This window comes from Thermobia domestica, chromosome 1 (genome assembly GCF_964235325.1).
Source record: "Thermobia domestica chromosome 1, izTheDome1.hap1.1, whole genome shotgun sequence".
NCBI classification, from domain to species: domain Eukaryota; kingdom Metazoa; phylum Arthropoda; class Insecta; order Zygentoma; family Lepismatidae; genus Thermobia; species Thermobia domestica.
In genome coordinates, this window is record NC_137454.1 from 324,113,150 (window position 1) to 324,125,177 (window position 12,028).

The following is a 12,028-nucleotide window of genomic DNA, read 5'->3' on the forward strand; positions in this document are numbered from 1 at the left end:
CTTGAAAGAAAGGTACTAACATGAAGACTACGTATAAATGCTATTTGGATTTTAGAGAAGAGAGAAAATGATTAAGTATTCATCTTCCCATGGAGACAGTTATCCCTTATTATTATTATTTCTTATGTATTGTTAAAAACGTAACATGTTATGTAATTGTCGACATAAGTGTTTCACAATGTTATGTGACGAATATGTCCACAGTTTTACTTCACGTTGCAGATGTAAGAGATAATAGTCTGTTAATTCACACACTATTTGTGTTCATGAAATGTATTTGTATAAATTGGTTTTCGAGTAGCATAAATGTTTTCTGTTCTCGAGTATCTCGGATTTGTTCCTTGATGGTTCGGGTTCCGTGCTAAACTTTCTCATGTAGTCTGTGTTCAGACAGATTAACCAGTCAATATCTGTAACTTACCAGGTGTAATTTGTAGATATAAAAGCATGTTCAAAATGACAATAGTCAAGTCGGTGCCTGTAATCGCAGGTGTAAACCCCACCACCAGAAAGTTTAAACATGCGACTACGAGAGCTGAAAACACTGGCACATAAAGATAGAAAAGGGCTCTAATGTAGGATTCTGTAAGTATCTTTGTGTCTTTTAAATCAGTTGTAAGTCTGTTAAAATGATTTACATATAGAAAATTATAAGAACATCTATGTTAATAAGGGTATGTACTACATAACTATTTTCTTAAATTTTCAGCATCAGTATATAACTCTTCTGATTCTGGAACTCCATATATCAACTAGAGGTGATCTTCGACCAGACCCAGAACACGACGCTATTTCTGCTGTATTTTATTATATTGATAATGATTATCCAGCTGACGGGAAACTCCCAAAGGAAGAAACAGGTATTTTTTTTTTTTTTTTTTTAATGATGATAGTACGTAAAATAGATAAAGATGCGAGATGATACTGCTGAAACTCATCAATTTATTTTAAATTGTTATTTTAAGGAATACTATTTCGCTGACTGCGAAATTCGAATTAACATAATCATTGTTTCCGTATGTGGTCATATACTCGTATTCTAGCTAGGACTCAAAAAATATGACCCGGCATTGCCGGCAAAAATTTAGCACCGAATTTTGTCTAGTGAGTTGGAGTTATATTTAACATTCATTTAAATTATTTTTCTTATTGCAATAGAAAATCACCAATAATACCTGGAAAGGTTCATTTTTGTCAAACAAAAATACTGTTTATAAAATTACGTAATAAACTAAGTTATCAGAGTATTTTATTCGTAGAGATAGAGTGATTATTCGTATTAAACCTCACTTTGTAACAATGGACTGGGGGATACAGTGTCTCAATGGTACCATGTTCACCTCTAATGCGGTGTGTCTGGTTGAGTTCCAGCCATGTGAGTTCATGGTGGACAACATCGTGTCCATGGGTTTTTCACGGGGTTCTCCCGTTTCTTCCTACATTATCATTCTAACAATTTTTCATAATCCACTGTCATAAACTCATCTCTCTTAATGTAAATATGCAAAATTTTTGATGTATTGTTGCAAACGAAGACATCTTCGAAGCTCGATAACGCGCCCGTATTGATTCGTAATCCATTGTAGTAATACATTGTATCATCTATAAGTTTAATATTAGGTAGTCTAAAAAGTATTGAGCCTTCTACTCACGATACGGGGTAGCGTCCTCAAATCTTGGGGTATATGAGGTGCAGGACATCAGGAGTAACGCCATTTCACAGCTGACAGTTGAAATTATGCCATTATTTGTACTTCAAGTTTTGAAATTCACAGTAATTTCAACCACATGTGCCTCAGTATTCGTTAGTCACTAGCAGTTGGGTTAAGGAAGCTAACTTTCTTCGAGCTATAAAAAAAGGTACACTTATATATTAAAAAAATGAATGTTTTCTTCTGTATGGAATGAATTCGAATCATATTAAGCACTAGCTTATTCATATTATTTATTTTATAAACACATCTGAAAAGAAAATTAACGTTTCATGGTTTCTTCTGCTTTCACAATTTCAATTTAGTAAATCTTACAACAAAAAACCGGCACAGTCATAGAATTGTAATAAAATCATGGTTGTGATACTGTAAATTGTAGAGATTAATTTTCGTTTTTAAGTTGTGTATGCTAGTGTTCCAGTCTTTATCGAAGTTTCCCTTGTCAGTATTAAGTTTCTGATTTTTGTTTTGGGCAAATATCGAATTATTTTACTATGATTTCCAGTATTTATGAAGCTGTTTTATTTAAAATATGTGTGTCTTTTATACTGTTTGTGCCATATGTATTTTACACAAATCAGCTTCATAAATAGCAAGAAATATATTCTATTAATCTCTACATTTTTTTTTTCACACATGGTTTTATCACTAAAGGGGTTTTGATTACTTGAAAGCAAAAGTAGCAACACCGAAACCTCCAACGTAGCAACGTGTTTTTTCAGATGTGTTTATGTAATTAATAAATAAACTTAGTGCTTAATATGGTTGAGTTGGTTCTTTAAAGAGGAAACCAAGAATATATTGTTTTTGTGTGAAAGGTATACTTAAATTGTGAAGCAAGATTTCTTATCCTGTTCTTATTTTATGTCTGATAAAGGATGATACATGAGCACTGAAATTATTATCAGTTTCAGAAGGTGGAAATCAAACAAGATCAGTAATTAAGAATATAAGATTTAATGTCCCTTGCGTACAGTTTCAAATCCGTATGTTCAGTTTTCATTCTCATGTTTCTCGTATTATTTTTACAGGTGCTATAATTGTAGATCCAGTCTCTGAAGGAAATGTAAACACTCGGGATCTTCTCAGAAGTGCTGTTTATAGCAAAGTGAAATATGTTCAAAATGAGTTGGAGCTATTACATGAAGTTGTATCTTTGGTTCGAATTTGGGATCCCGATATATTAGCTGGATACGAGGTAATTAGTGATTATATTGTACTGTATGCACTAACTTTCCATGTTCAAAATAAACAAAATTGTATACAGTAAAACGTAATGGTGGCCACCATCAGTTTCGTAGAGAAGTGATAACTCACAGAAAACAAATGGAATTTAAAGCAAAACTATGAGAGATCGTAATAAAATTAGGATGTCCACATTCTGGAAAATCAGTGGAAGTCAGGGAAGTAAAAATATGTCAGGAAAATGGCAGATTGGTCAGGGAAAGTCGGGGAAAAATCGATTTACATCCATTGTTCAATTACTGAATTTATGAAGTAGGGTTAATTTCTTTAGCGTTACTGGATTACTGGATGCAAAATGGGGTGTTCCCAATGATGGTATTGAGGTAGACAGTGTTCTCTGAAATAGTCGTTGAAACTAATTTTCTGCGAGAAACACATCTAACTGCGTCCTGGCATATTTGCTCAAAAGAGTAGACGCTGTTCTAGAAGAATTGCATGGTACCATGAGGATATCAAGATAAGTAGCTGAGAACGTGAAGAAACAATATCTCCAGCTCACAGTGAAAGCTCAAACTGAAGGATTTAGGGAACACTTCAATGATTTTTTTTTTTTTTTTTTTTTTTTTTTTTTTTTTTTTAATACTTACTCTTAGGAAATGAGAAGGACCTCGTTGACTTAGGTCTGTTATAAAGCTGTATTTCATCTTCTCTCACGGAAACGCATTTGGTGAAAGTTTTTCAATAAACAAAAATCTCATTGTTGAGAACTTACAAAAAGAATCTCTGGTGACTCAATTTAGCGTATGTGATTCTGTGTATCGTCAGGATCAACAATTCCAAGAGGTATAATAAATTCAGTGAGAAGTTCAATGAGACAATATCAGGTGTATTTGGAAAAGAAAAGAGAAATGAACGCTTGAGAGAGAAACGGAAGATTCAGCAACAACTAAAAGAGCTGGAGGAAGAAGGGAAGAAAGTTAAACTGCGGAGACAAGAAGAATATTCAGATCAATGAGAAGAAAACCATGTGAGAAAGGATGAAAACAAGTTGTTAAATGGGTTACATTTAACAACTGCACCGGCAAAGGTATGCTTTACATAATGTTTTCCTTTGTGATCAGTAAAATCATATATGAACTGTTTATTACTATAAAGGGATGGAAATAACCACTCGCTTACTCATTCATCAGTGCGGGCGAGTATTTAATATCATACTGAACGTAAGTAAATTATTTCTATTGTGGGATGTGGATTAGTTGCATTTTTCGTGGGCTAGTAAAATTTTATTTGCATCCCTGTATTATAAGCAATGTTATAATGCTATAATAAACACTTCATCAGACACTAACTGATGAAGACAACGTTAAGTTGTCGAAACCGTTACACTGTAATTTAGTTTTTAATAAACAAGTGTATATACTCTGGTCAGAAGTGTTTATTATTTCTTTAGTGATTTCCAGAGTCGTGATGGATAGAGTTATAATGCTTAGTAATTGGTATTATAATGTGTAATTTTTTCATATCTTAAATACTCTGTATACTGCACACTTTGTAGCTTTACATTTTGTGTAATATGTAATTAATATCACCTAATGTATATACTATTTGTAAATTTACATGCTTTTGGATTAAAGAAAATTGAAAAAAAAAAAAGAAAAGAAAAAAGAAACAAACGAAGAGAGAACAAGGCCAATTATATGGAGGGTAGAAGCTATACGGGGCCAACTATATGGAGTTTCTTTCTTTTTTCTGTATTTTTAAATTATTCAGTGGTCAGGGAAATCTGGAACTTTCGTCATGGAAAGTCAGGAAAAAGTCAGCGATTTTTTCGTCAAATTGTGTGGACACCCTGAAAATTACTTCCAATACAGTAACTAACTGTTAGCTGCGTATTAGTTTGTGTTGTACTATTTTAGTTGAAATACCCGTTATTCGCACGGGGAGAATAATGTTAATGCAAAAGAACTCTTAAGACTGAAGAACAGGAAAAATGCTTGGGTTCCCTATCTCGCAGCTAATGTAAAGTCTATCTCAGACAAGTTGATAGGAACTTATATCCCCACCACCCATCTGCTAGCCGTCTACTGTTTCAGACGGGGGCTGTGTTGTTGTTCCCTTTAGTAATACAAGCTCCCATGCGCTTATATGTAGATTTTTTTTTTTTTTTTTAAAGTGTGTAAACAACGGGTGGAAACTCTCATGTTATCGTGTACATACTTCTTGGTTCTTAACACATTAAACAGAGTAAACAAAACGGATTAACAAATAACCGTCAACTCAGTTTAAGTATGCTCATTAATTCAAATGGCGGGGCATGCAGAAGCGTTGGAATAGCGGACTATAACTGCTACTTGAGTGCATATTACAACTGATGGTAGGGTTGGACCTTGTACACAACTTACTGTGTCGGCACGATAATTTTATCAGGTTTCTTTTTTGTTAATACAGCCACATATGCATGAAAAATTAAAAGGGCATCTTTAATTAACGTCTCACACGCATGCCATAGATTAAAGAAGATTATGATTATTGAAAATGAATGATAAGGAAGAATTGGTGGAAGAGGAAAGTAACAGCAAAGGGAGAACCCCGAGAAAATTCACTGACACGATGTCATTAGTCACGAATTCACATGACCAAGGATCGGACCGGAAGTAAGTAATTTACCACTGAGCCCCCATTCCTCCGTGACATATGGCAACAAAAATATATCAACATATGACAAGAAAACTAAAAAGTGTGTCGACTCCTTTTCAGGCCCGTACCCAGGGGGGTTCTAGGGGAACGGACACCCCTAAATTTTTACTGGCTTCCCTAAAATTCCACGGTAGACTTGCAATGAGCAATATATGTTGATGAACAATAATATGATTGGATCTCTCCTCCCCCTAAATTCTACCGGGCCCCCTTTACGTTTTTGTGCTGGCTACTGGCCTGCTCTTTTCCGTGAAAACAGTTATCATACTGTATACACGAAAAGAAAAAAAGAATGCGAGTCAATTACAAATAACCTAATAGGGATTCAAGTTAAAGCAACTGAAAATAATGTTTAATACTATTTTCCTATTAGTTATTTTTGCTTGCCAAACTGCGTTTCCCCTTTCTCCAGCAGTCCACTGCCTATTGTATTGTTGCCCCTAGGAACTCTCATTTCTTCGTTGTGGTATTTACTAGTTATTTTTCATATTACAATTACTTGCTGCTTAAAATGTTAACGGGTATATAAAACAATACTTACACCGTCCTTTGTCACTTATCTTTTTTATATTAAGTGAAAGTATTGTCAATCTATAACAGGGCTGTCCAAATGGCGGCCCGCGGGCCGCATGCGGCCCGCCAAACCATTTCCTGCGGCCCACAAAGCTTTCATGATTTACGATTGTTATAACTGATAATATTTTAATTTATATTCATTCATTCATTTAATGTTTCCACTCTTCTTTCGGAATAAGGCATCCATTTAGCGCTTCTATACAACAAAAAGGAGCAGGCATCCAAGACAACACTGGAGTCAGTAATGTAACCGTTGCTGAAAGGGGCGATTACTTCAATGAACGAATTTATATTTGATCTAGCTTTTTAAATCAGACCCTTTCTTCCTCGAACTTTGCCTAGAAGCCATAGCGCGCAAGAAATACACCACTTCTTGTGATAAACACAATTTAGCATACTTTCCAAGCTGCAACCGTCTGACATTAGATTTTGAAAAGGAAGCGTTTAATTTTTCTGAGTTCTGTAGAAACATCGAGAGTATCATGAATGGATTTAATGCGAGATTCTCAGATTTTGACAAATTAAAAAAACTGCATAGCATTATTTACTAATGCATTGACAATAAACATCGAAGAACAAGCTCCAAACTTACAGCTCGAAATTTGTGACTTTCAGTCTGACCCATTGTTTGAGACAAGAACAAAGAAAGGAGTAGATTTTTCAGACTACTTTCTAACAAACGTTTCCCTAGCTTTTGTGTGTTGTGTTGGAAAATAGTGTCACTGTTTGGTAGTACTTATCTGTGCGAAAGTGCATTTTCCACCATGAAAATTGCAAAGAATCGCTCCAGAAGCTGCCTTGGAGATTCTTCTCTCTTACATCTGCGGGTTACATCTTTTACAAGAGGAATGGATGTAGATACCAAAGCCCTTGTAAACGCTGCTAGTCATCCTCATTAGTCACATTGAATAGGAATGTTAAATTTCAAATATATTTTTTATATTTTTCTTTTGTAGTGTAATAATAATAATAATAATAATAATAATAATAATAATATATAATAATAATAATAATAATAATAATAATAATAATAATAATAATAATTATTATTATTATTATTATTATTATTATTATTATTATTATTATTATTATTATTATTATTATTATTATTATTATTATTATTATTATTATTATTATTATTATTATTATTATTAGCTGCGGCCCTCCACCTTACTAGTAAAGACAGTTATGGCCCTCAGGCTTATTATAATTGGACACCACTGATCTATAACATAATTTAAGTTGAATAGAACAATGTTCTTTAATATATATTTATTCCTTTTTTGCTTCTCTGAGGAGGAATAGGAAATGCAAATGTTAATATTCAGAAACAGTACCGCTTTCCGTGAAATGTAGCCATGAGTAATTACAGTGAAACAAGTTATATGACTGATGAAACAGACATTGGTACCGTAGGACCAACGAAAAGTACAAGATTTGAAATAGCATATTGAAAAAAAAAAAAAAAAAAAAAAAAAAAGCAAGATCAGTTAATTGGGTTGTGTAAAAGACAATGCAAAAGAAATAATGTTGAGTACTTACCCTTTCAGTCGGTCGAATCTAGAGGCTCTACGTGCATACTATCGATATTTTTTTCACTTTCATCAAGGTTGATGAATTTTTCGACCATTCCGTCAGCAAGCGTATCAAGTTCCCAATATTTCGTTTCCTCCTTGTCTATTACATGTTGGACGCAGTCTCTCCACTTTTCAGGAGTTATCATCTCTATTCCTTCTTCTAACAGTGTTTTCACCTCTCTCAATGTGAAACTTTTGTTATTGCATGCCACATGTCCCTTCACTTGACTCCAAATAAGTTCAGTTGAATTAAGCGTACAATGGTGCGGAGGTAATCTTAGAACTTCCCTTCCTGAATTAGCTGCCATTTCGTCCACTTTATACTTGTTACTTTATTTTTCACTGCAGAAGATATGAGGTTAATTAATTCCATTATGACAAAAGAATCGTCATACGCGATATTTTTACTTTGCAACCAATTTTTTATTCTCTCCTTCCTCCAAGACATAGAGGGAATACGGTCTATCTTCACGCTCTGATAAGGCGCATTGTCCATTACTATTACAGAATTTGATTCCAGATGTGGAAGTGTTTTGAAACCAGCTTTCAAATTTTGTGTCATCAATTTCTTTGTGATAGTTTTTATGGACTTTTGTTCGAATATGTACTTACCCTGGGTAACAAAGTCTTGACAACTTCCCATATGTACAATAATTAACATTTTGCCTTTACCTGAAGGATTCTTAAGTCCAGTGGAAAGTCCAACGAGAAAGGCATCTTTCTTAGACTTCACAGTTTCATCCACCATTACTTTTGTCACGATGTGACAAGCATTTACCTACGTCTCGCCAAGGTAATAAATCTGTAATTACCCTCCTCCCTAAACTTTTTAATTAAGCAGAGAGACTTTCTCCTCCAGATCACAATATCATCCCTATCAACTATGAAACCTTTCCTGTTGCGCAACACGTATTTAAATTTCATAACTTTTAATAGTCTGTGTGCAAAGTTGCACGAGAGAAAAGTGGAAGGTAATATCGGTGTTTATTGCTGACAGAATTTTATCTAACGTTGGGAACTCATTTCGGAAAAAGAACTGATATACCTTCGATCGAATAACCGACTTCGGAAAATCATCGTATTTTTCAAGCAGGGAAATGCTTTTGCGCGTCTTTTTTGGACTTTTCAGTTTATTTTCATTAAATTTGGCCTCCCGTCGGATTCTGTATACAGTTGCTTGTCCCACCCCTGTCTGTATTGCAGTTATGTCGACCTATTGTTCTACATTTAAATGAGAATGATGATCTCTCAAAGAATTCAACACATCAAAACGCAGCGCCTCTCACCACTTCTCAAAGCTTTTCCGCGTTTATGTTTTATCACGGAACTGGAAGACATTCTGGAATCTTTCTTAACACTAAAAACACGTTACAAATAAATAAATATATTTTTGTATGTATTACAGATACATCCACTAATACACTCCATACTGCATATATATAAGCACTACATTGTTTTCACACACTACAGTCTTCACAAACGCTAAATTCATACAATCTTCACAGCAATATTCCACGTATTCGATGTCCAATCGAATATACAACTATTTTTGTTTCTTTACAGTGGAAATATATGTCAGTGATTCCTCATAGCTCTCTCCCCTTTCTAACATCAAATAAAAGAATCAGCATAAGTTTGGTTTATAAACAAGCGTTGTTATACTTTCTTTTTTTTTTTTAAACGACCAAATCAATATTTATTAGGCCTATAAAATACATAAACAATATCACACTATTGCGAGTGGTGATTATATTCAATGATCAAAAGCGGAAAGGCTATTACTCACCGCAAAAAATATGTATCAGAATTTTCTTCTACATGCAACAGGTAGCCCTTTCGGAAGATGCTACTTCCTTCATCAGCCTGTGGTGGACTTCAAAAAGGATTTAAAAAAAATGAAGGATGGTTAAAAAATGGTTAAAAGGTTAGGATACGCAAAAAAAAAAAAAAAAAAAAAAAAAAAAATCTGTCAAACATTAAAACTCACGGGAATGGAAACCCACCGACAATGTACACTGCTGTTCACTGTTTTCTGTTCTTGCTTTCCAAATGGTGAAAGTATGTAGTGAAAAGATTACTCCAGATAATATTTATTTCTTCTCTATCCAGGTTAAGTGATGGCCTTTCTTTGTGAATATAATATGATTCTTTAATTTTTCGTTCCGTTGCTGTTTTTGCTTTTTCAATCAAACATGATTCCACGATAGGATGGTTATAATCTCTAAGATGTGTTGCTAGACAGGATAACTGTTGCGGATTCCGAGATACGAACGTTCTCAATTATTCTAGTACAAATGTTCCTTTTTGTTTGACCTATATACACTTTATCACACTGACATTTCACCCGATAGACGCCACTGCTTTGTAAAGAGTCAGTAAAAAGTGTTTTAAAATTGGTTATGTATTTATCTATAGATTTTGGAGGAGGATATTAATGGAAATTGTGAATGATGGGTGTGTTAAGAGTAGCTAAAAGGAACAGCAAACTCCCTCACATCGACAGAAAGTGCGCACGTAGTGAAGTGGAAAATTTAGATTTTAAACAATACTGAATGTCTCAAACATTTCCTTCCCTGTCAGGGGTAGTACACCTGCTTTCCGCTCTTGCGGTGAGAAAGAGGGGAAGAGTAGGGGAGTTTTCCTGTTTTCCTATCAACTAGTCTGAGATAGAGCATAGTTCACTGTACATATACGTATTTTAAACTGTCCCCCCAATTCTCACTCGAGTCGAAAATCGAAATATAGCTTCGTACGCGATTAGATCTGGTGAAGATAATGTACAAAATATGGTGGCTTTAGGTGACTCATTTCTATGCAAAAATCTTATAACACACATACACATTATTTTATTTATTAGTGTAGAAGTACGTATATTAAAAATTATTTCTGAAATATAAATGTTATTTCAACATACTATTTATCTATGATAGGCTACGGTATATTCTTTACTTCTTTTTTGTTTTCATATGTGACGTTAGGTGCAGATAAGTTTGCGAGTGTCTCAACTCCTCTAAATAGCGAAAGAGCTAAAGCTCTCTATTATTCATTTAGGAACGGCTTGAATGTTATACGAATCTTGCAGTCGGTACATATTCTGACAATAGACATAAAAACGATAAACAATGCCACCATTTTTTGAAGTTACCTTTAATGGACAGTTTTCCTTCTCTGTCTATTAGTATTGTGCTCATTTATCTCGAAACGTATAATAGTAAAGGATGTTCTGGGACGTTTCTAGATAAGGAACAGGGGATTTTCCTTTTTCGCTGCTTAGATGGGCTGAGACATTGTATGTTCCGAATATTTCTCTGAACCGGCGATTGTATCTGCGGAAGTCGCTATAGGTGGAAAAGAGGAAAGAATAAAGAATATGTCGTACCTCTTTGTAGGTAATTAGTATGTTCAAGTTACATCATTTATCATTAACAGCATAAATATAATGTTGCTTCAAGTTAGCAGCGAAGTTAATAGGTTTTATTAAATAAATAAAATTATAATGTGATGCATGATATGCGAAAATAGTGTTCAGTTTACTCTATTCTTCTAAGTCTGTATGCGAGTAAGCTATTCTTTCCTATAAAAATTACATTACATTTTTTACATTACATAAAAAATTACTTCCTTTTTGTGTTTGGGTAAAAACATTGATTTGCTTATGAAACCTCACTTTAAATTTGATGATTGAAAGAGCATTCTAAATGCAGAACAGTTCCTTACATTTCCGTCTGAAAGTATTCTCCTGTTATACTTGGAGATATACCAAGATTGGATTCTTGTAAGCTAATAGTAATAATTTTATTGTATTTTTGGTCATTTTTTTATAACTAATGATCGGAATTCATGGTAAAATAAATTGCAGAATATAAAAACAAAAATAAGAACTTAAAAATGCAACTTAAAAGTGAAAGGCTTAAAGTGTATAAAAATTATCTTCAAAGTCGAAAGTAATAGGATTAGCAATTAGATAGATAGTTAATTGGCATGAAATCTTGTACTGTATTTAGGGTTACAGTTAATTTCAGTTACAGCTAGTAGGTACTTGTTTTGTTAGAAACTTTTTTTTTTTTTTTTTCCAGTAGCTCTCAAACTATACAAAAGAATGGATCTTTTGAAAATACCCTTGTTTTACGGGAACACCTACTTTAGACACTAACAAACATTTTCTCCAGTTCGTACTGTGTTATTTGCATTATTAGCTCCCGACGTAAGTATACGGGAGCTTATTATTTCACTCTATATGTATGTGTGTGTGTGGTACTTTATTTCTTAGTAAGTACTGAC

General features: G+C 33.8%; 1 protein-coding gene across 3 annotated transcripts in view; it reads left to right on the forward strand.

Annotated features, from left to right (window-relative positions):
- Nucleotides 1-12,028, forward strand: part of PolZ1 (DNA polymerase zeta catalytic subunit) — a 144,821-nt gene that overhangs the window by 86,020 nt on the left and 46,773 nt on the right. For all 3 annotated transcript variants that reach the window (XM_081728985.1, XM_081728977.1, XM_081728969.1), the window contains 2 exons: nucleotides 710-860; nucleotides 2,744-2,910. In XM_081728985.1, the coding sequence (XP_081585111.1) occupies nucleotides 710-860; nucleotides 2,744-2,910 (318 nt within the window). The remainder of the gene's footprint in view (nucleotides 1-709; nucleotides 861-2,743; nucleotides 2,911-12,028) is intronic.